The sequence below is a fragment of the Thamnophis elegans genome, chromosome 4 (genome assembly GCF_009769535.1).
Source record: "Thamnophis elegans isolate rThaEle1 chromosome 4, rThaEle1.pri, whole genome shotgun sequence".
NCBI lineage: Eukaryota > Metazoa > Chordata > Lepidosauria > Squamata > Colubridae > Thamnophis > Thamnophis elegans.
The window spans coordinates 139,082,373-139,104,769 of record NC_045544.1 but is presented as its reverse complement, the minus strand read 5'-3'; the positions used below and the strand labels follow the sequence as shown (position 1 = coordinate 139,104,769).

Genomic DNA, 22,397 nt, shown 5'->3' with positions numbered 1-22,397 from the left:
ATCATCAGTGCTAGAAGGAAAAGGGGTTTGTGGAGAAGAGGAGGAGAAAGAGGAGGAGGAGGAGAAAGAGGAGGAGGAGGAGGAAGACTGTGGGGTCCTTGATTCTCTTTGAGCTAAGTTGTTTTCTTGCAGATGTTTCATGACCCAACTAGGGAACGCCATCAGTACTACCGTGTTTCCCCAAAAATAAGACAGGGTCTTATTTTTCTTTTGACCTCCAAAATAAGCGCTTGGCCTTATTTCCAGGGAGGTCTTATTATTTTTGAGGTGCAGGAGGCGGCGAGCATGGTCCCCTCATGGCTGCTGCTGTGTTTTAATATTTTCCAGGAGGGCTTATTTTCGGGAGAGGGCTTATTTTAGCGCATGCGCTCAAATGCCTGATTGGGCTTACTATCCATGGGGGGGGGTGTTATTTGGGGGGGAAACAGGGTAGAAGGGAGTGTGATTTGCAGAATGAAGGAGAAGGAGGAGAGGGTAGCAGGAGGAGAAGGGAAGGGGAGGGGAGGAGGGAGGAATCCTGGGTGGTCTTCGGTTTCCTTGCAGGCGTTTCAGGACCCAACTAGGTAACGTCATCAGTGCTAGAAGGGAGTGTGATTTGCAGAATGGAGGAGGAGGAGAAAGGAAGAGGAGGAGGGGAGGAGGAAGAGAACTATTTGGTCCTTGGTGCTCTCTGAGCTTGGTGATTTTCTTGCAGATGTTTCATGACCCAGCTAGGTAATATCATCAGTGCTAGAAGGCAATGAGGAGGAGGAGGAGGAGGAGGAGGAGGACTGTGAGGTCCTTGGCGCTCTCTGAGCTTGGTGATTTTCTTGCAGATGTTTCATGACCCAGCTAGGTAATATCATCAGTGCTAGAAGGGAGTGTGATTTGCAGAATGGAGAAGGAAGGGGAGGAGGAAGAGGAATGAGGGGTCCTTGGTGCTCTCTGGTTGTTTCCTTGCAGGCGTTTCATGACCCAACTAGGTAACGTCATCAATACCAGAAGGGAGTGTAATTTGCAGAATAGCGGAGAAGGAGAAGCGGGATAGCAGGCGGAGAAAGGAAGTAGAGGTGTAGGAAAGGGGAGGGAAGCATTGAGAAGTGCTTGATGCTCTCTAGTTTTCTTGTAGCCGTTTCATGACCCAACTAGGTAACGTCATCAGTATTAGAAGGGACTGTGATTTGCAGAATGGAAGAGAAGGAGAAGGGAAGAGGAGTGGGGGAGTAGTAGTAATAGTAGTATGACTGTGTTGTCTTTGGTATTTTCTGAGCTTGGTTATTTTCTTGCAGACGTTTCATGACCCAGCTAGGTAACACCTTCAGTTCTAGAAGGGAGTGGGATTTACAGAATGGAGGAGGAGGGGGAGGAAGGAGGAATAGCGTCTTATACTCCGGTGCGTCTTATACTCTGAAAAATACGGTAGGTAACATATTAGGCCCAACTTATCTGCAGAGGTAGGACTATCATGCTGTTTGCACCTGGCACGGTTAATGACTCATTTCAATCACAGATAAGTTCACATCTGTTACTAAGCAAGATATTTGTGCCCCCCCCAGTTCACGGCCTTTCTTTCCACCGTTGTTAAGTGGATCACTTCCATTGCTAAGTGAATCCGGTTTCCCCATCGACTTTGCTTGTCCAAAAGGGGAATCACGTGACCCCGGGGACGCTGCAACCATCATAAATATGAGGCAGGTGCCAAAAGTCCGAACCTTGATGATGTGACTCTTGGGATGCTCCAACGGTCGTTAAGTGTGAAAAAGGAGCACAAGTCACCTCTTCCAATGCCGTTGTAACTCCAAACCAGTCACTCAACGGATGCTTGTAAGTTGAGGACTTCCCTGTATTGTGTCCTATGGCAATTTTCTTTCCAGCGGGAAAGGCAGGCATGGAGTTTTTAAAAGGTTTACACTTGTAGTACAGGAGTACACAATCTTTGCCGCGCTGTTGGCTTGACACACCTTGTGAAAACACAACTGGCCACGTCTGGGAACTCCTTACATTTGGAACAAGGAGACGTCTCTCGCTTGGAAAAATCCGTCAGGTCAATCTGCAAAATTTCCAGATAAGATTTATATTTATAGAATTCGCCTTGGGGGAAGAGACGCTTCTCTTGCTTAAAATCTACTTGCTAAATTCCAGGGTGCAAAAAATCTATTTTTGAGGAATAAACCCAAATTCCAAAGTGCTATTTTTCAATTTCAACCTCTCTCTTAAGATGGGTGGACTTCAGCTCCCAGAATTCCCCTGACTTCTTCCCAGAATGCCCCAGACTTCAATTCCCGAATTCCCCAGACGTTAGCTCCGAGAATTCCCCAGACTTCAACTCCCAGAATTCCCCAGATTTCAGCTTCCAGAATTCCCCAGACTTCAACTCCCAGAATTCCCCAGATTTCAGCTTCCAGAATTCCCCAGACTTCAACTCCCAGAATTCCCCAGACTTCAACTCCCAGAATTCCCGAGACTTCAGCTCCCAGAATTCCCCAAACTTCAACTCCCAGAATTCCCCAGACTTCAATTCCCAGAATTCCCCAGACTTCAATTCCCAGAATTCCCCAGACTTCAGCTCCCAGAATTCCCCAGACTTCAATTCCCAGAATTCCCCAGACTTCAATTCCCAGAATTCCCCAGACTTCAGCTCCCAGAATTCCCCAGACTTCAATTCTCCAGACTTCAACTCCCAGAATTCCCCAGACTTCAGCTCCCAGAATTCCCCAGACTTCAGCTCCCAGAATTCCCCAGACTTCAATTCCCAGAATTCCCCAGACTTCAATTCCCAGAATTCCCCAGACTTTAGCTCCCAGAATTCCCCAGACTTCAGCTCCCAGAATTCCCCAGACTTCAGCTCCCAGAATTCCCCAGACTCCAATTCCCCAGACTTTGATTCCCAGAATTCTCCAGACTTCAACTCCCAGAATTCCCCAGACTTCAGCTCCCAGAATTCCCTAGTCAGCCATGGGAGAATTCTGGGAATTGAAATCCACCTATCTGAAAAGTGTTGAAAAATACTGCTCTGGAGGCTACTACAGGTTAGTCCTCAACCTACGGCCTCAACGGAGACCAAAAATTTACGTTGCTAAGTGTGTTTTTACGACTTTCCTTGTCACATTTCTAAAGGGAATCGCTGCAGTTTGTTAAGTTTCTAACATGGTTGTTGAGTGAATCTGGCTTCGCTTGTCAGGCAGTCACAAAAGTGGACAACACACGACGGTCATAAGTATGGACCAGTTGCCAAGCACCTGAATTTTGATCACGTGATTATGGGGAATGCTACAAAGGTGGTAATTCTGAAAAAAGGCACTTCCCCCCCCCCCATGACGCCGTAATTAAATGAACTGTCGTAAGTCGAGGACTAGAGGTAGCTGTCGATTTGGGCCAGTTGCCCTTTGCCCAAAATGTGATCACGTGACCCGGCAGTCATGTGACTCCCTGCGAAGCTGAATAAAATAAAATTTTGAAGTCATAAGAGCATTTCTCCTTCCTGTGTAACACGGAGACCATTACGGAGCAGCAAATATTTGCATACAACGGTCATTATTGCAATCTTGCCTTCCGATAATTATCCTTTTTTTTTTACCGTATCTTTTGGAGTATAAGATGCACCAAGGTTTTGAAGAGCCAAATTTAAAAAAAAAAGGTTTTGCACCCTGCAGACCTCCCAAAAACAGCCCCTTTTTGTTTCCCCCCCAAAAGAAAAGTTTAGTTTAGTTTAGTTTAGTTGTCTTGTATGCCGCCCACTCCCGAAGGACTCCGGGTGGCTCACAATAGACAAGGGAAGGGGGATAAATAAACAAAGACAACACTTTAAAAAACACAACATTCACAGTTTCCCTGGGGCTGGATGTTTCACAAGCCCCCCGGCCTGCTGGAGCAGCCAGGACTTGGTGGCCGGGAGGGTAGTAAGGGTCCGGATCTCCACGGGGAGTTCGTTCCAGAGGGCTGGAGCTGCGACAGAGAAGGCTCTCCCCCGGGGAGTCGCCAGCCGACATTGGCTGGCAGATGGAATCCGGAGGAGACCTAACCTGTGAGATCTAATCGGTCTATGGGAGGTAATCGGAAGGAGGCGGTCTCTCAGGTACCCACGTCCGATGCCATGTAGGGCTTTATAGGTAACGACCAGCACCTTGAAGCGGGTCCAGAGACTAATGGGTAGCCCCAAAAAAGGATGAATAGCCCTTAGGAGGTTTGTAGAGTGCTCCTGGGGGTGGGGGAGAGAAACGAGCAAAAAACGGTCCGTTTTTCACTCATTTCTGCCCTCCCCAGCCCCCAGGAGCACTCTGGAAGCCTCCTAGAGGCTCTGCGCGGCTATTTTGGCGAAGGTGGCGAGGTTTCGGGAGGCAAAAAAATGCTTTATCCGGTGTATAAGACGCACCCAGATTTTCAGCCTCTTTTTTGAGGGGGAAAGGTGCGTCTTATACTCCAAAAAATACAGTAATTGCTTAAGATAAGGGGAGACATGATAGCAGTCTTCCAATATCTCAGGGGTTGCCCCAAAGAAGAGGGAGTCAAACTATTCTCCAAAGCACCTGAGGATAGAACAAGAAGCAATGGGTGGAAACTAATCAAGGAGAAAAGCAACTTAGAACTGAGGAGGAATTTCCTAACAGTGAGAACAATTAATCAGTGGAACAGAAGTTGCCTCCAGAAGTTGTGAATGCCCCAACACTGGAAGTCTTTAAAAAGATGCTGGATAGCCATTTGTCTGGAACGGTATAGGGTTTCCTGCCTAGGCAGGGGGTTGGACTAGAAGACCTCCAAGGTCCCTTCCAACTCTGCTATTGTATTGTATAAAAGGAAAGCAGAGTTAGGAGGGAGGAGGAGAACTCTGGATTTCTTATGAGCTACTAGAATGGACATCATTCAGTTGGCCGGTCGGAATGGTGACAGTTGAAAAGGGAGCTTCAAGGCCACTTAGAAGCATTTGTGGTCTTCGGTTTCCGTTGCAAACAATCTGGCCGCAGACGGAAGTGAAGTCTCTAGTACTCCTGTAGTAGAGATCCCAGGCGCCTTTCTCCGCGTTTTTTGGAGGGCCAGAACAGCAGGTGATGTCCAAATTAAGGAGTGGGGTAGGTACAGCCGCCCGTCCTCCCCATCGGAGGGAAGTTGCTATCTTGAGATGGTCAACAATGGATATAATCTTGCATTTTTGTTTACTTCTTCGGCGTCTCCTCCCTCCCGTCCCGTCCCCCTCCCCAAATCCTGCCAGCTCAGGATTGGAAATGGAATTGAAAGAAGAGAGTGCTCAGCCAGTGCCCAGCCTTAGGATCTGGAGAGGGAGGGAGAGCGAGAGAGGAAGGGAGGAGGAAGCAGGAGGAGGAAAACTCAGCCCAAATTTCTCGAATGATGTCAGTGTTTTGTTTATAGGATGAGGAAGTGATATAAGGGAACAGGATTATGCTTAGCATCTCTCTCTCTCTCTCTCCCTCCCTCCCTCCCTCCCTCCCTCTCCCTCCGTCCCCCTTTCTTTCCCTCCCTCCCTCCCTCCCCTTCTTCCCCCTCTCTCCTCCCTTTTTCTCTTTCTCTCTTGCTCTTTCCCTCTCTCTTTGCTTTCTTTCTCTCCTCTCCTCCTCCCCCTCCCTCCCCTCTCTCCCCCTCTCTATTTCTCTCTCCTCTTATCTCTCTCTCCTCTCTTTCCCCCACTCCCTCTTTCTCTCTCCTCTCTTTCCCCCTCTCACTCTTTCCCTCTCTCACTCTTTCCCTCTCTCGCTCTTTCCCTCTCTCGCTCTTTCCCTCTCTTTTCTTTCTGTCCTCCCTCCCTCTCCCTCCCTCCGTCTTTTTTCCCCCTCTCTCTCCCTCCCTCCGTCTTTTTTCCCCCTCTCTCCTCCCTCTTTCTTTCTCCTCTCATCTCTCTCATCTCTTTCCCTCACTTCCTCTTTCTCTTTCTCTCTTGCTTTTTCCCTCTCTTTCTTTCTCTCCTCTCCCCCTCCCTCCCCCCTCTCTATTTCTCTCTCCTCTTATCTCTTTCCTCACTCCCTCTTTCTCTCTCTCCTCTCTCACTTTCCCCCTCTCACTTTCCCTCTTTCTTTTTCTCTCGCTCTTTCCCTCTCTCTTTTCTTTCTTTCTCTCCCCTCCCCCCTTTCTTCCCCCTCTCTCCTCCCTCTCTTTCTCTCTCCTCTCATCTCTCTTCGCTCTTTCTCTTTCTCTCTTGCTCTTTCACTCTCTCTTTTCTTTCTTTATCTCCTCTCCCCCCTCCCCCTCTCTCCCCCCTCTCTATTTCTCTCTCCTCTTATCTCTCTCTCCTCTCTTTCCCCCGCTCCCTCTTTCTCTCCTCTCTTTCTCCCTCTCACTTTCCTTCTTTCTCTTTCTCTCCTGCTCTTTCCCCCTCTCTTTTCTTTCTTTCCCTCCTCTCTCTCTCCCTCCCTCTCTCTCTCTAGCGAAATGGGATGAAGAATAGCACAACTTAAGATAGTCCCAAGTTAGCTTTTAAAATAAATAACAGGCTTATGGGGAGGCCTTTCACATGAGTTTTGAAGCTGCTGTTGAACGATACCGATTGGATGGCTTTCAACTAATGTTTCTCAACTTTAGCAACATGCTGGCTGGGGGATTCTGGGAGAGGAAGCCCACCCATCTTAAAGCCTGCTGGCTGGGGAATTCTGGGAGTGGAAGTCCACCCTCTTAAAGCATGCTGGCTGGGGAATTCTGGGAGTGGAAGTCCACCCTCTTAAAGCATGCTGGCTGGGGGATTCTGGGAGTGGAAATCCACCCTCTTAAAGCCTGCTGGCTGGGGAATTCTGGGAGTGGAAGTCCACCCATCTTAAAGCCTGCTGGCTGGGGAATTCTGGGAGTGGAAGGCCACCCATCTTAAAGCAGGCTGGCTGAGGGATTCTGGGAGAGGAAGTCCACCCTCTTAAAGCATCCTGGCTGAGGGATTCTGGGAGAGGAAGTCCACCCTCTTAAAGCCTGCTGGCTGGGGGATTCTGGGAGTGGAAGTCCACCCTCCTAAAGCCTGCTGGCTGAGGGATTCTGGGAGTGGAAGTCCCTCTTAAAGCCTGCTGGCTGGGGAATTCTGGGAGTGGAAGGCCACCCATCTTAAAGCAGGCTGGCTGAGGGATTCTGGGAGAGGAAGTCCACCCTCTTAAAGCATCCTGGCTGAGGGATTCTGGGAGAGGAAGTCCACCCTCCTAAAGCCTGCTGGCTGAGGAATTCTGGGAGTGGAAGTCCCTCTTAAAGCCTGCTGGCTGAGGGATTCTGGGAGTGGAAGTCCCTCTTAAAGCAGGCTGGCTGGGGGATTCTGGGAGTGGAAGTCCACCCTCTTAAAGCCTGCTGGCTGGGGAATTCTGGGAATGGAGGTCCACGTCTCTTGAAACGAGCAAGTCTGAAAAGCGCAATCTAGTTTAACAATCTTATTTGTACTGCTGTGTTTTTTGCCAACCCAGCATCGAAAGCTCTCTTATCTCTATGTCTTTTTATCTTTTCTCCTTACAACAGTCTGTGTCAGTTTAATATTTCCTTCTTTTGATTTTGACCTGTGGATTTTATTGATGCGTGGACATTTCGACCCCTTTGTGGAGGGTCTGTGTGATGTCGTAAGTCTTTTGCTGCTGTTGGGGAGGCGTCTTGCCAGGTATTTGCAGCTGCAGCCCCCAATTTTTCCTCCATTGCTAAAACCCGCCTTTCTGTGTCTTTGCAGTGAGAGGCAGAGAGCACCAGAAGCCACTAGAAAACACTGGGGCAATTAAAGGTAAATTCCCTCTTTCACTTTGCTGGTGGTTTAGTTCTGTGTGGTTGCCATAAATGCTCTTAAATGCTTTTAAATACTTTTAAATGCTTTGGATGGCCAGGATGGCCTCAGGAATTCTGGGAGTTGAAGTCCATAAGTCATAAAGGGCCGTTGTTCCCCATGCTGGCTCAGGAATTCTGGGAGTTGAAGTCCATAAGTCATAAAGGGCCGCTGTTCCCTATGCTGGCTCAGGAATTCTGGGAGTTGAAGTCCATAAGTCATAAAGGGCCGTTGTTCCCCATGCTGGCTCAGGAATTCTGGGAGTTGAAGTCCATAAGTCATAAAGGGCCGTTGTTCCCCATGCTGGCTCAGGAATTCTGGGAGTTGAAGTCCACAAGTCATAAAGGGCCCACCGTTACTCACTCCTGATCGATATTATAAAGCTCTTACTTCAGAAGGACACATTCAACTCTGCCATTCTTTTGCCTTAAGCTGGCTGTCTTGGCAATAATCCTGCTGATCAGGAATTTAATTTTCAAGCCATTATCTTTTTTTTCACTCTGACATTCAGGTTTGCGCCGAGGGTCTCACAAACCCGTCCAATTTTGCCTGGATTTGACCTTGAATATGCTGACTAAACTCTACAGGGCTTCTAAAGTTATGCGGGATGGGCACTGTATCATATTTCTGTCACATTTCACATCCTCAGCAAAAAATTAACTGCTTTCCTTTCATATTTACAGAGTCTGGATCGGCTCCGATGCCCGGCAACTTTGGTAAGAGGCTCCATTCCAGAAAACCTGAATTTCCCAGGAATTTGGGATTCAGACTACTGTATTTTTCGGAGTATAAGATGCACCGTTTTCCCTCAAAAGAGGCTGAAAATCTGGGTGTGTCTTATACAGCATTTTGTTGCCTCCAGACCCCCCCCCTTTCACCAAAATGGCCACGCAGAGCCTTTAGGAGGCTTCCAGAATGTTCCTGGGGGCTGGGGAGGGCAGAAATGAGTGAAAAACGGGCCGTTTTTTGCTCGATTTTCCCCCCCAGCCCCCAGGAGCACTCTATAAGCCTCCTAATGGCTATGCATGCCTTTGGGGGGGGCGTTTTTGCAAAAAACAGGCTATTTTTTGCTTGTTATTGGGGGGGGCATTCCCCCAGGAGCACTCTACAAGCCTCCTAAATGCTATTCATGCCCCCCCTTTTTTTTTCAAAAAAAAAAAAGGGCCCATTTTCGCAAAAAACGGGCCGTTTTTGGGAGGTCTGCAGAGTGCAAAAACTGGTTTCTTTTTTTAATTTGCCTCTTCAAAATCTTCGTGCGTCTTGTACTCCAAAAAATACAGTAAATTTTGCCCTCCGTTTCTGCTAATGTAATGTCCATACTCTTGTATGATTAGGAGATTATATGTTAGGACACTGATGGTAAGCCTTTTCAGCACCGAGTGCCCAAATCGGAACCTGCATAGCTGTTTATGGCCGTTTTCAGGCCATTTTCAAGTCGTTTTATGGGCTATTTTTAGGCTGTTTTTGGTTTTACCACCAAAGCGCCTAAAACAGCCTGAAAACAACCCAGAAACTAACCCCAAAAACGGAATGTTTTTTGGGCTGTTTTGGCGGTTTTCAGACTGTTTTCCCATGCTCCGTCACCTGGCGCACATATGCACACTGGAAACCAGAAGAGCAGCTGGTGATGGCATGCGTGCCCACAGAGGGCTGTGTGCCAACTCTGGCACCCATGCCATAGGTTCGACATTCTGGTATTAGGAGATTAGATAGATAGATAGATAGATAGATAGATAGATAGATAGATAGATAGATAGATAGATAGATAGATAGATAGATAGATAGATAGAGACAGACAGACAGACAGACAGACAGACAGACAGACAGACATAGATAGATAGATAGATAGATAGATAGATAGATAGATAGATAGATAGATAGATGATAGATAGATAGATAGATAGATAGATAGATAGATAGATAGATAGATAGATAGATACAGACAGACAGACAGAAAGATAGATAGATACAGATAGATGATAGATAGATAGATAGATAGATAGATGATAGATAGATAGATAGATAGATAGATAGATACAGATAGATAGACAGATAGATGATAGATATATAGATAGATGATAGATACAGACAGACAGACAGACAGACAGACAGACAGACAGACAGACAGATAGATAGATAGATAGATAGATAGATAGATAGATAGATAGATAGACAGACAGACAGACAGACAGATAGATAGATAGATAGATAGATAGATAGATAGATACAGATAGATTCTGGGAGTTGAAGTCCACACCTCTGAAAGTTGCCATGGTTGAGGGGGGGAAAAAAACACCGACTTAATCACTCTCATTTGCTTTGTTGCTTGAATGCAACAAGGAAATGGAAAGAAATGAAATGACGTCATTTCTGGGGTGTTTATAATTCTGCTTATAATGGATGGATTCCAGCAGGGCTGGGCTACTCTTCAACACGATTAATTTTAATGTACTGAATGGTACTTCTGGATTTTAATAGGGACTTCCTTTAGAGATTCAATCCCTTGACCGCCATTTGCAAACCTTCCCTCCTGATTTATTGAGAAAGTCGGGGATTTCCGCCGGTGGTGCTTTATGACCGTATCACTTAGTGACAGAATTGCCAACATTACATCTAGAACTTACAACAATCCATTGAGTGTTACACGGTTAACAAAGGCAGCGTAAAAGGTGACTTATGACCGTTACACACACACACACAAACACACACTTATGACGGTTGAAGCACCCCCTGGGGCCATGTGATTTAGACGCAGGTGCTTGACAACTGACTCACATTTATGACGGTTGCAGTGTGAGATCTCCTTACCAGCAAAGTCAAAAGGGGAAACCAGACTCGCCGAGCCAACTTTAACGGCGGCAAGAAAGATGGCGAAACGGGCTAAAATTCACTTAGCAACTCTCGCCCCGCAACATAATATTTCCGTGTTGTAAGTCGAGGACCAACCTGTATAGACAACAAGGATAGGAGGTCTAAAAAAACCCCAGGTTTTAGGTCTCTGAAGCAGCAGCATCACCTTGTGGTTCCCTTTCCAGCGGCAGCACCAGGATACTCTCCGCAGAGAGGTACCAGGAACCATGCCTTGCTGGAGGCCGCTGGACCAAGCCACGTGGCGATCAACGCCATCTCGGCCAACATGGAATCTTGCAGCAGTCGCACAGCCGCCCTTAAGAAGCAGCCCAGCCACATGGAAGCTGCCCATTTTGGAGACTTGGGTGAGCCCGGTTCCTTTTTATAAAATAACCTTTATTGCAGTGCTGAAATCTCATTTTTTTTTTTACTACCGGTTCTGTGGGCATGGCTTGGCGGGGCTCATGTGACTATGTAATCATGTAGTTAGGGGATCAAAGAGAGAACTCACTAACAATGTCCTGCTGGAGCAGGGTTGGGCTAGATGACCTCCAGGTCCCTTCCAGTCCTGGATTATCCTCTGAAGCTGCATCTAGTGCCAGGTTTGTAGTCCTTCCTTCCTTCCTCTCCTTTTTCCCTCCCTTTCTTTCTTTCTTTCTTTCTCTTCCTTTCTCTTTCTCCATTCTTTCTTTCTTTCTCTGTTTCTGTCTCTCCCTTTCCTTCTTTCTTTCTGTCTCTGTTTCTCTCTCTTTCCTTTCTCTCTGTTTCTGTCTCTCTCTTTTCTTTCTGCCTGTTTCTCGCTCTTTCTTTCCTTCTTTCTTTCTGTCGCTTTCTCTCTTTCCTTCTTTCTGTCTCTTTCTCTCTTTCCTTCTTTCTTTCTGTCTCTATTTCTCTCTCTTTCCTTCTTTCTTTCTGTCTCTATTTCTCTTTCCTTCTTTCTTTCTCTCTCTGTTTCTTTCTTTCTTTCTTTCTCTGTTTCTCTCTTTCCTTCTTTCTGTCTCTGTTTCTCTTTCTTTGCTTTCTGTCTCTGTTTTTATCTCTTTCCTCTTTCTTTCTCTCTCTGTTTCCTTCTTTCTTTCTTTCTTTCTCTCTCTGTTTCTCTCTTTCCTTTCTGTCTCTTTCTCTCTTTCCTTCTTTCTTTCTGTCTCTATTTCTCTCTCTTTCCTTCTTTCTTTCTGTCTCTATTTCTCTTTCCTTCTTTCTTTCTCTCTCTGTTTCTCTCTTTCTTTCTTTCTTTCTCTGTTTCTCTCTTTCCTTCTTTCTGTCTCTGTTTCTCTTTCTTTGCTTTCTGTCTCTGTTTTTATCTCTTTCCTTCTTTCTTTCTCTCTCTGTTTCCTTCTTTCTTTCTTTCTTTCTCTCTCTGTTTCTCTCTTTCCTTGCTTTCTGTCTCTCTCTCTCTTTCCTTGCTTTCTGTCTCTGTTTCTATCTCTTTCCTTCTTTCTTTCTCAGCACCACCCCACTACCCCGTTTTTGGCTGGGCAGGCCTCAGGAAAGCCTCCTGGCAGCAAAAATGGACACACACACACACACACACACACACACACACACCATTTTTGGCCTAGCAAGCTTCTCTGCTAGGGAACCCCCACCCTATCCCGTCACATTTTTGGCTGTGCGATGTGCAATCATCGGAACTTTTTCTTTTTAACTTTTTTTAGTATTTTTTTACTACCGGTTCCAGTGAACCGGCCCGGACTGGTGGCATTTCACCCTTGCTTTATTGTCCTTTTTTCCCCCCTGTGGACATACTGGCATACATTAAAAATGAAGTTGTCTGCTCTCAAAAGGGTACACATACATAATGCACAGGTATGCTATACACATATATCCATAATATACTTAAAACGGGGGCGTCAGACTCGATTTCATTGAGGGCCGCGTCAAGGTTGTGTTTGACCTTGGGGAGGCGTGGCCAAGATGGGTGTGGCCAGCTCCCCGTCACATGTGTTGGGGATCCCTTTGGTGCCTGAGTGCTCTGCCAGTGCAAACAGGCTCCCGAGCTCCGTTTCCAGCTGCGACAGCCTCATGCAATCCTCTGCCAGAGAGCTTGGAGGGGACGTGGTGGCTCTCCCGAGCGCCGTTTCTGGCTGTGACGGCCTCCTGCAACCCTCTGATGGAGATAATGGAGTTTGGTGGGGGGGATGTGGTGGCTCTCCTGAGCCCATTTCCAGCTGCAACAGCCTCCTGAATCCCCTGCCAGTGAAAACTGAGCTTGTGGGGGGATGTGGTGGCCCTCCTGAACTCCCCGTTTCTGGCTGTGACAGCCTCCAGCAACCCTCTGCCGAAGATAATGGAGCTTGGGGGGGGGGGGGGGAGGTGGTGGCTCTCCTGAGCTCTGTTTCCAGCTACAACAGCCTCCTGCAATCCCCTGCCAGTGAAAACTGAGCTTGTGGGGGGACATGTTAGCCCTCCCAAGCTCAGTTTCTGGCTGTGACGGCCTCCTGCAACCCTCTGCCGGAGATAACGGAACTTGGGGAGGACGTGGTGGCCCTCCCAAGCTCCATTTCCAGCTGCTACAGCTTCCTGCAATCCTCTGCCAGAGAGAACGGAGCTTGGGGGGGACATGGTGGCCCTCCCGAGCTCTGTTTCAGCTACAACACCCTCCTGTAATCCCCTGCCAGTGAAAACTGAGCTTGTGGGGGGACATGGTGGCCCTCCCGAACTCCGTTTCTGGCTGTGATGGCCTCCTGCAACCCTCTGCCAGAGATACAGAGCTTGGGGGAGGGGTGGCCCTCCTGAGCTCAGTTTCCAGCTGCAACAGCCTCCTGCAACCCTCTGCCAGCAAAAACGGAGTTTGGGGCATGCGTCCCTCCTGAGCTTCATTTTTGCTGGCAGAAGCACCACAAGCCGGTCCTTCGCTGTCTCCAGGATGGCCCCGATCTAAGCACCCCGCAGACTGAATCTGGGCCCCGGGCCTTGAGTTTGACACCCTTGACTTAAAACCTAAACTTATAAATATTAATAGCTGGCCATCTTGAGTACATAGCGGAAAGAGGAAGCTTGAGAATTCACAAGATTGAAGGAAGCGCCTTCCAAAAGGTAACAAGGAAAACAGGTTGCGTAGCATCCCAGGCAATCCTGCAGATTTTGCTCAAGCATCGCTTATGTGCCACACCCTAGATAGAAGGGAGTGAACTGCCAATAATCTTTTCCACTGTCCTCACCACTCTCTGCACTGCCTTCCTGTCCGAAGCCATAAGGCTTCCTAACCAGACTGTAATGCTATACGACAGGATGCTCTCAATCCTTCCTCTAGAGCCGTGATGGCAAACCTATGGATGTGTGCCACAGATGGCACACAGAGCCATATCTCAGCGCGTGCAAGGCGTTGCCCCATGTCAGCTCCAGAAAACTCCCTGAAGCCTGGGGAGGGCGAAAAATGGACCTACCTGGGAAACAGGCTGTTTCCAACCTCCAGAGGGTCTCCAGGGGGCGGGACATAGTCCAGTATAATATAATTAGTTCAGAATTCAAAGTTTTTCTAGCAGTTGCAAAACTTACAATAGCTCACGGCACTTTCTAACAGCCAGCTTCCAAAACACTCAGATCAGATCAGCCCAGCATCTAACGAACAGAGAGCTAACATTCATTCTGGCTCCCTCTATTGGCCGATTGAGGAAACAGCAACCAATCACATTTTACGGTATGATTTAAGGAAGGTACAGCATTGTTACATGATTTATATATTGACAACACAGCCGTTAGATTATATTCCTAACACAGCTGATCCTCTGAGGGCAGGCAGCTGCCTGTCCAGTCGACTACCTCCCCCAATGCTGGAGGGCCCTGGGAGATCATCGTCCTCAGCCCCTAGACCAAGGGTGGTGGGTTGCTGTCAGTTTTACTACATGTTTGCAACCCCCGCGTAATTCTGCGTGCATCCTTAGAACAATTTACAGTGCACTCTACATGTGCAGCGACTAAAATCCAATATGGTGGCGAGAGAACCGGTTTGGGGTCATGTGAGGCCTGCGTCGCTGATGGGTCTGTGATCCAGCTTTGAATTCCGCTACCGGTTCGTCTGAACCGGGCTGAACCAGCAGCAACCCACCTCTGCTCTAGACTCCCCAGACATTCCATGGGAAAACCCGCTGTCCTCGTCGGACGGTCTTGATTCCTCCTCCTCCTCTGAACTGATGGGGTCATGACGGAGATATTTTATAAGGTGCCTCTCTCCAAACCTAGAGAATGTCTCTGTTATGGCCGCCGGCTCCTCCAGCAGCCGAATCAAAGGAGGAGGCGTGGGAGTCTGGGTCAGTATCAAGGCCACCTGAGAGCTCCAGAGGGGGAAGAAGGAATGGATCTGACAGAGGCGGAGCCTTGGCTGTCCGTCATCCCCCAGATGGAGAGTCAACAGCCCCCAGGTCTGGAGCTGGCTGATAAGGAAGAGGAGGAACAGCTGGGTCCAGTGCCGGACGCACAGATGCGCAGAAGGCAGAGAGGAGAGGAGAGCAGTGGAAATCTATGGGCCGGTCCTCGGGACAGAAGAGCCACCGCTACTAGTGAAGCCCCACCCTAGCTCTGGGGATAAAAGGCAAGTGGCAGAGATGAATAGATGTGGCAGAGGAGAGGAGAGCAGTGGAAATCTATGGGCTGGTCCTCGGGACAGAAGAGCCACCGCTGCCAGCGAAGCCCCACCCTAGCTCTGGGAATAGAAAGCAGGATCCGGAGATGAATAGATGTGGCAAACAACTATTCATCTTCTGGCTGGACGGATTTGCCGGGGCTGTTGTCACTCCTAATAAAGGAATCTTTTGAGTTCGAGGGATGGTCGTGTTTGGGAAGGTGGGTCAGAACAATAGCATTCCCCCTCTGTAACGTTCCCGTGGTTGGTCCATGAGGCCAATGTGGAGAAAAGACAGGACACGATCTTTCTCGGGATGGAGCGACCCAGATTGAGGGTCTGAGAGCCCCTTTTATTGAGATAGGACAAAGGCAGGAGGAGCAATAGCATGTGGTTAAAAACAGCCTGTAAAAGTACAATTTCTAATCTACTGCTCAGGGAAGTTCTGTCTATATATGGTCAAAATCCTGGGCGTCATTGGTAGGCACATCTCAGATGTTATGTTATGAACTATCAGGATGTTATGGAGTTTTAGGAGTTTGTTTTCTCCTGTGTGGTTCAGCGTGGCTCTGCATGCCCTGGTATGAACTGGGCCATGGGTGACCCACACCTACACAAGGAACTATATTACAACACCCCTCCTCACTTTCTCTTCCTCTGCTTGCTCTAGGACGCTCCTGCCTGGATTACCAAGCTCAAGAAACCAAGTCCAGCCTCTCCAAGACCCTGAGTCAAGTCCTACGCGACTCTGTGGCCCTCCCGTACTTCACCCAGTACATGGAGCTCCACCGCAATGGAACACTTGGTCCGATTCTGGCTGGAAGCCGAGACTTTCCGCTCCGCCCATCTGGACCCGCATCAGAGCACACAGCTTGAACACGGTGAAGCACAGTTCTCTGGCCGAGCCAGTGTCCCCTGGCCCGCGGGCAGCAGCAAGACCCCTCCAGGGTTCCACCCCTTCGCCGAGCGCTCAACGGAGGACTGGACGACCGGTGCCCCGCCGAACCCTCTTTGGCACATTTGAACCGGTCAGCTTTGACTCTTCGGAACCATTTGCTGCTTGGCCAAGGCAGTGACAAACCCCGCTTGGGGTTGACTCCGTCAGAAGGCGAGGACTGTCCTTTTCCGGGGGACCCTCAAGATGCTTCTGTGATCTCAGCGTCCAGTCGAAACAGCCCTTCCTTTGCACTAAAGGACTTGTCAGGAAAACTCATGAAAAGTAAGCCAGGTCCACAGTCCCTCCAAGGTCAGGTAGTCCTCGACTTAACAACAGTTCAGTTAGTGACCACACAAAGCCCTGACGGTAGTGAAATAGGTTCTCCCTTGGCCGACAATGTTCATCACTCGCTTACTCTCTTCTAATCCCTTCCTCTCCAATTTCCACACTCCCTGATGGGAAGAAAATAGGTCACACATGGGACGATGTATACAGGTAGCCCTCGACTTACAACAGTTCATTTAGTGACCGTTGAAAGTTACAATAGCGGTAAAATCCAGACATTTGGCAACTGACTCGTACTTATGACGGCTGCAGTGTCCCGGGATCGTGTGATCTCCTTTAGTGAACGTCTGACAAGCAAAGTCAATGGGGAAGCCAGATTCACTTAACAAAACCATGTTACTAACTGAATCACTGCAGTGATTAACAACTGTGGCAAGTAAGGTCACAAAAGGCGGGGGGCAAAACTCATGTAACTGTCTCACTTAACAGCAGAAATTTTGGGCTCCTAAATCGAGGACTTTCTGTACATGTTTTCCAAAAAGGAACTACCCTTCCTGCTACAAATCTTCCTTTGCTTATAAATTTTTGTAGCTGAGCTTTGCAAAGTATCCTCACTCCGGAAGAGACGCCCAGTTATGGGACAATGTGTACAGGTAGTCCTTGACTTACAATGGGTTCATTTAGTGACCGCACAAAGCCATGACTGTGGTAAAATAAGTTGTCCCACGGCCCGGACTGTTCATCACTTGCTTACTCTCTTGCGATCCCTTCCTCTCCAATTTCCACACTCCCTGATGGGAACAAAAACCAATACGTCGGACAAGGGACAATGTATTTAGGTAGTCCTCGACTTACAACAGTTCACTTAGTGACCTAACGAAGCCATGACAGTGGTAAAATAAGTTGCCCCACGGCCCAGACTGTTCATCACTTACTTACTCTCTTGTGATCCCTTCCTCTCCAATTTCCACACTCCCAGATGGGAACAAAAACCAATAGGTCAGACAAGGGACAATGTAGCCAGGTAGTCCTCGACTTACAACAGTTCGCTTAGTGGCCTCACAAAGCCATGACGGTGGTAAAATAAATTGCCCCATGGCCCAGACTGTTCATCACTTACTCTCTTGTGATCCCTTCCTCTCCAATTTCGGCACTCCCAGATGGGAACAGAAAGTTACAACGGCATGAAGAAAAGTGACAGGGCCATTTTTCATACCGTTGCTACACCCCCATGGTCACGTGCAGTGGTGGGTTGCTCTTACCGTCACAACTGGTATGCTGATCACACAATTGCGGGCTCTGTTCGTGCACACGCCTGACTTGGCGCTGTTTTACAACCTATGTTGCCACAGTTGTTAACGGAATCACTACAGCTGTATTAAAGGACTTAGACGGTTGTTAAACGAATCTGGCTTTCCCATTGAGAAGACTGATTCTCATTCGCTTGTCAAATAGATTGCAAAAAAGGATCACATGACCCAGGACACTGTGACCGTCACGAATGTGAGTCAGTTGCCAAGCCTCTGAATTTTGAACCTGTGACCATGGGGATGCTGCAACTGTCCTATGCGTGAAAAAGGGCTCTAAGTCCCTTTTTTCAGTGCTGTTGTAACTTGAAATGGTCACTAAATGAGCTATTGTAAGTCAAGGACCACCTCAACTCAGGATACAAGATGGTCCTATAAACATAGTTTCGATTCTTCAGGAGGAAAAATTATTAAAAGTGCCATTTGTCAACCTTCGGTACTTTCAGATGAATATCTTCCTATGATATCCTATGTGTCAATTTCAAGACCTTCTGGATTTCATAGGTCTTCCTATGATATACTATGTGTCAATTTCAAGACCTTCTGGACTTCATAGGTCTTCCTATGATATCCAGTGTGTCAATTTCAAGAACTTCTGAACTTCATAGGTCTTCCTATGATACCCAGTGTGTCAATTTCAAGAACTTCTGGGCTTCACAAGTCTTCCTATGATATCCAATGTGTCAATTTCAAGACCTTCTGGACTTCATAAGTCTTCCTATGATATCCTATGTGTCAATTTCAAGACCTTCTGGACTTCATAGGTCTTCCTATGATATCCAATGTGTCAATTTCAAGACTTTCTGGGCTTCATAGGTCTTCCTATGATATCCTATGTGTCAATTTCAAGACCTTCAGAACTTCATAGGTCTTCCTATGATATAAAAATTGTCAATTTCAAGACCTATGGACTTCAACTCCCAGAATTTGTTCATATCCAATTTGTCAATTTCCAATGTGTCAATTTCAAGACCTTCTGGGCTTCATAGGTCTTCCTATGATATCCTATGTGTCAATTTCAAAACCTTCTGGACTTCATAGGTCTTCCTATGATATCCAATTTGTCCATTTCCAATGTGTCAATTGTGCCAATTTCAAGACCTTGTGGACTTCATAGGTCTTCCTATGGTATCCAATGTGTCAATTTCCAATGTGTCAATTTCAAAACCTGTGGACTTCAACTCCCAGAATTCCCCAGCCAGCATGATTTGCTGGCTCAATTACAACCTGTCTTGCTAGACTCACCTGAGTTTATATGAAACCCACAAAGCTTCAAAATCCAGGAAGAAATGTAGGCTCCCAAGAGAAATTTGTGCTGTGCATGTAATCCTAAATCTCAAATTAGCGGAGTACAACTGAGATAGTTCTTCATTAATTAATCCCTTCGTCCGGTTAGGGTTAATCCCTAATCATTAATCCCTTCATCCGGTTCACCCTGTTGATTGTTCACAATTTATTGTTGTTAATTTGTTAAATGTAACCGGGCGTCCTTCCGGAGTGAGGATACTTTGCAAAGCTCAGCTAAAAAAAAATTATATTTAAAGGAAGATTTGTAGCAGGAAAGGTAGTTCCTTTTTGGAAACCATGTGCAGTAAGTCCTCAATTTAGGAGCCCAAAATTTCTGTTGCTAAGTGAGACAGTTACGTGAGTTTTGTCCCCCCCCCCTTTTGTGACCTTACTTGCCACATTTGTTAATCACTGCAGTTATTCTGTTAATAACATGGTTTTGTTAAGTGAATCTGGTTTCCCCATTGACTTTGCTTGTCAGACGTTCGCTAAAGGAGATCACACGATCCCGGGACACTGCAGCCGTCATAAGTACGAGTCAGTTGCCAAACGTCTGGATTTTTACCGCTGTTGTAACTTTCAACGGCCACTGAATGAACTGTTGTAGGTCGAGGATTACCTGCACACATCGTCCCATGTGTGACTATTAGTTTTTGTTCCCATCAGGGAGTGTGGAAATTGGAGAGGAAGGGATTAGAAGGGAGTAAGCGAGTGATGAACAGACCGGGCCGTGGGATAACTTATTTTGACCATCATCTCGGTTTTGTGTGTTCAATTACGGACCACAATTTTGGGCGCAGTTGCGGGCTCAGTTTACGGTTGTAAATCAAGGACTACCTGTAGTTGTTCGAGTGGGGAGGAAGACCCATTTCTGCCCGGCCTCCGGGTTCCAAAAAACAATTAGTCACTTATTACTGGAGATCTGCTTTTCACCAACAAAGATCTCTGGCTCAGTTTGTGGAGTTGTGCAGTCCTTCTCGAAAACAAAATGTAACCTCCGATTACTCACTGCGGAAGTTTTTGCAAACTGCTGAACCGCTTCCCCCGCCCCCACTTCCCAACTCATTGCAACCTCAGACGAACTCCTCCTTTCCGTAGTAAAACTGAGCCAGGGGTAAGGTATTCCCTTCCCAAAGGTAAAGGTTCCCCTCGCACGTATGTGCTAGTTGTTCCTGACATTAGGGGGCGGTGCTCATCTCCGTTTCAAAGCCCAAGGCCAAGCGCTATCCGAAGACGTCTCCGTGGTCATGTGGCCGGCATGACTCAACGCCCGAAGGCGCACGGAAATCTGTTCCTTCCCACCAAAGGTGGCTCCTATTTTTCTACTGGCATTTTTTATGTGCTTTCGAACAGCTAGGTTGGCAGAAGCTGGGACAAGGAACAGGAGCTCCCTCCGTTACACGGCGCTAGGGATTCGAACCGCCGAACTGCCGACCTTTCTGATCGACAAGCTCAGGGTCTTAGCCACTGAGCTAAGTGAGCGCCCGTCCACGCATGCGCTTTGGCTTTAAAAAAAAGGGCCTAAACGGGATGACATAGAGACAGCGCCGGCGGGTGGGCGGGTCATCTGCGGTTTCTGCTACCGGTTTCGGGCAAACTAGCCAGAATCGGCAGAATACCAACTCTGGACTGCTCTCAATCCACTGTCTCTTTTTCTCTCTCTTCCCCCTTCCCAGGTATTGAACGGGATGCAGTGATGATTTTTACCAAATATATATCTCCCGATGCTGCTAAACCAATACCCATTACAGAGCTGATGAGAAATGACATTGTGGGTAAGACGTCACACTCCCGAACCCGTTTTTCGGCAGGATAACAAACTTTGGGGAGATGAGGCTGGAAGGGAGACACCCCCCACCCCACCCCGCGGTTTCAAACCCTGCTTTTGTTCTGACCGAGGCTTCCCCAGCAGCACGAAGCCGAGTCCTCGTCCCGATAAACCCCTTTTATTTAATTTACAGTGAATTCCTCTCCAGCCAAGTCTTTCCTCTCCCACAGTCTTTCGAGATAGTTCCCAATTACCGACCTTTCTCAAGCTTGGAGAGCAGCCAGGCCGATATCTTTCAGACGCCGGAATACTTGGCAAGAATGCAGGAATGAACTAAGTGTCTCCTGCAAGCTCCATTCCCCTTTCGCGCCTCTTTTATTTCCTCTGGGAGGGGCCATTCACCGTCCACCTGTAGCCTTCCTCCCAAGTTGAACTAATGGTCTCCTGCAAACTCCACTCCCCTTTTGCTCCTCTATAATTTCCTCTGGGTGGGGCCATTCACCGTCCACCTGTGGCCTTACTCCCAAGTCGACCCCTGTTCTTTAGCTCTTCCCTTCATCTGGCAACTCTGTGCATGCGCACACTGTGAACAGGCTCCAGCTGTTCTTCTGCCTCACTGATGTCTGACTCTGAAGGCAGCTGATAACTGTCAAGACGGCCCTGGCCCCCTTTCTGCCTCCGATGCAGAGCCCTCGTCCGAGCCTTCCCCAGACTCCAGGACTGGCCCAGGTTCCTCCCCAACCCTCCTCACTGTCCGAATCTGCTGCCAGGTCCACTGGTGGGCCACAACAGCTCTGTAATCTGCAGGCCGCCGGCCACCTTCTGTCTTGTCCTTTGCCGTAAACTCTTGACACTTAACGGGAATTTCTTTTGGTAAACTTTCAGCCAAGATCTGCGGAGAAGATGGACAGGTGGACCCAAATTGTTTCATCATGGCACAGTCGGTGGTGTTTAACGCCATGGAACAAGAGTAAGTCAGCTCTCTGTTCTTTCAACCAGATTAAACCTTGTGTGCTCCCCTTCCCAGATTTGACATGAGGGCTTCTTGGTGCTCTCTGAGCTTGGTGGTTTTCTTGCAGACGTTTCATGGCCCAACTAGGTAACATCATCAAGGGAGAGGAGTTTGAGGAGAAACTCAAGGAGAGAAGGAGGAAGACTGTGGGGTCCTTGGTGCTCTCTGAGCGTGGCAGTTTTCTGGCAGACTTTTCATGACCCTACTAGATAACATCATCAGTGCTAGAGGAGAGGGGAGTTGTGGAATGGAGGAGAAAGAGGACTGTGAGGGTCTTGGTGCTTTCTGACATTGGTGATTTTCTTGCAGGCGTTTCGTGACCCAACTAGGTAACATCATCAGTGCTAGAAGGGAGTAGGTTTGAGAGGAGGAGGAGGAGGAGGAGGAGGAGGAGGAGGAGGAGGAAAAGGACTGAGGGATCCTTGGTGCTCTCTGATCTCGGTAGTTTTCTTGCAGACATTTTGTTACCCAACTAGGTAACATCATCAGTGCTAGTAGGGAGTGGGGTTTGTGAAGTAAAGAAGCTGAAAGGTGGGGGTGAGAGGAAGAAGAGAAAGAAGAGGAGGGGAGAAGAAGGACTGTGGGGGTCCTTGGTGCTCTCTGAGCTTGGTAGTTTTCTTGCAGACATTTCATGACCCAGCTAGGTAACGCCATCAACGCTAGAAGGGAATGCGGTTTGCTCTCA

At 47.9% G+C, this 22,397-nt stretch overlaps 1 protein-coding gene across 1 annotated transcript in view; it reads left to right on the top strand.

Moving 5' to 3' along the window:
* The window catches only part of AKAP10 (A-kinase anchoring protein 10), a 67,986-nt gene that overhangs the window by 18,884 nt on the left and 26,705 nt on the right, over nt 1–22,397 (top strand). The window contains 9 exon segments of the mRNA XM_032216367.1: nt 7,613–7,663; nt 8,386–8,418; nt 10,738–10,917; nt 15,787–15,908; nt 15,910–15,960; nt 15,962–16,042; nt 16,044–16,335; nt 20,609–20,707; nt 21,586–21,670. Coding sequence (XP_032072258.1) covers nt 7,613–7,663; nt 8,386–8,418; nt 10,738–10,917; nt 15,787–15,908; nt 15,910–15,960; nt 15,962–16,042; nt 16,044–16,335; nt 20,609–20,707; nt 21,586–21,670 — 994 coding nt within the window.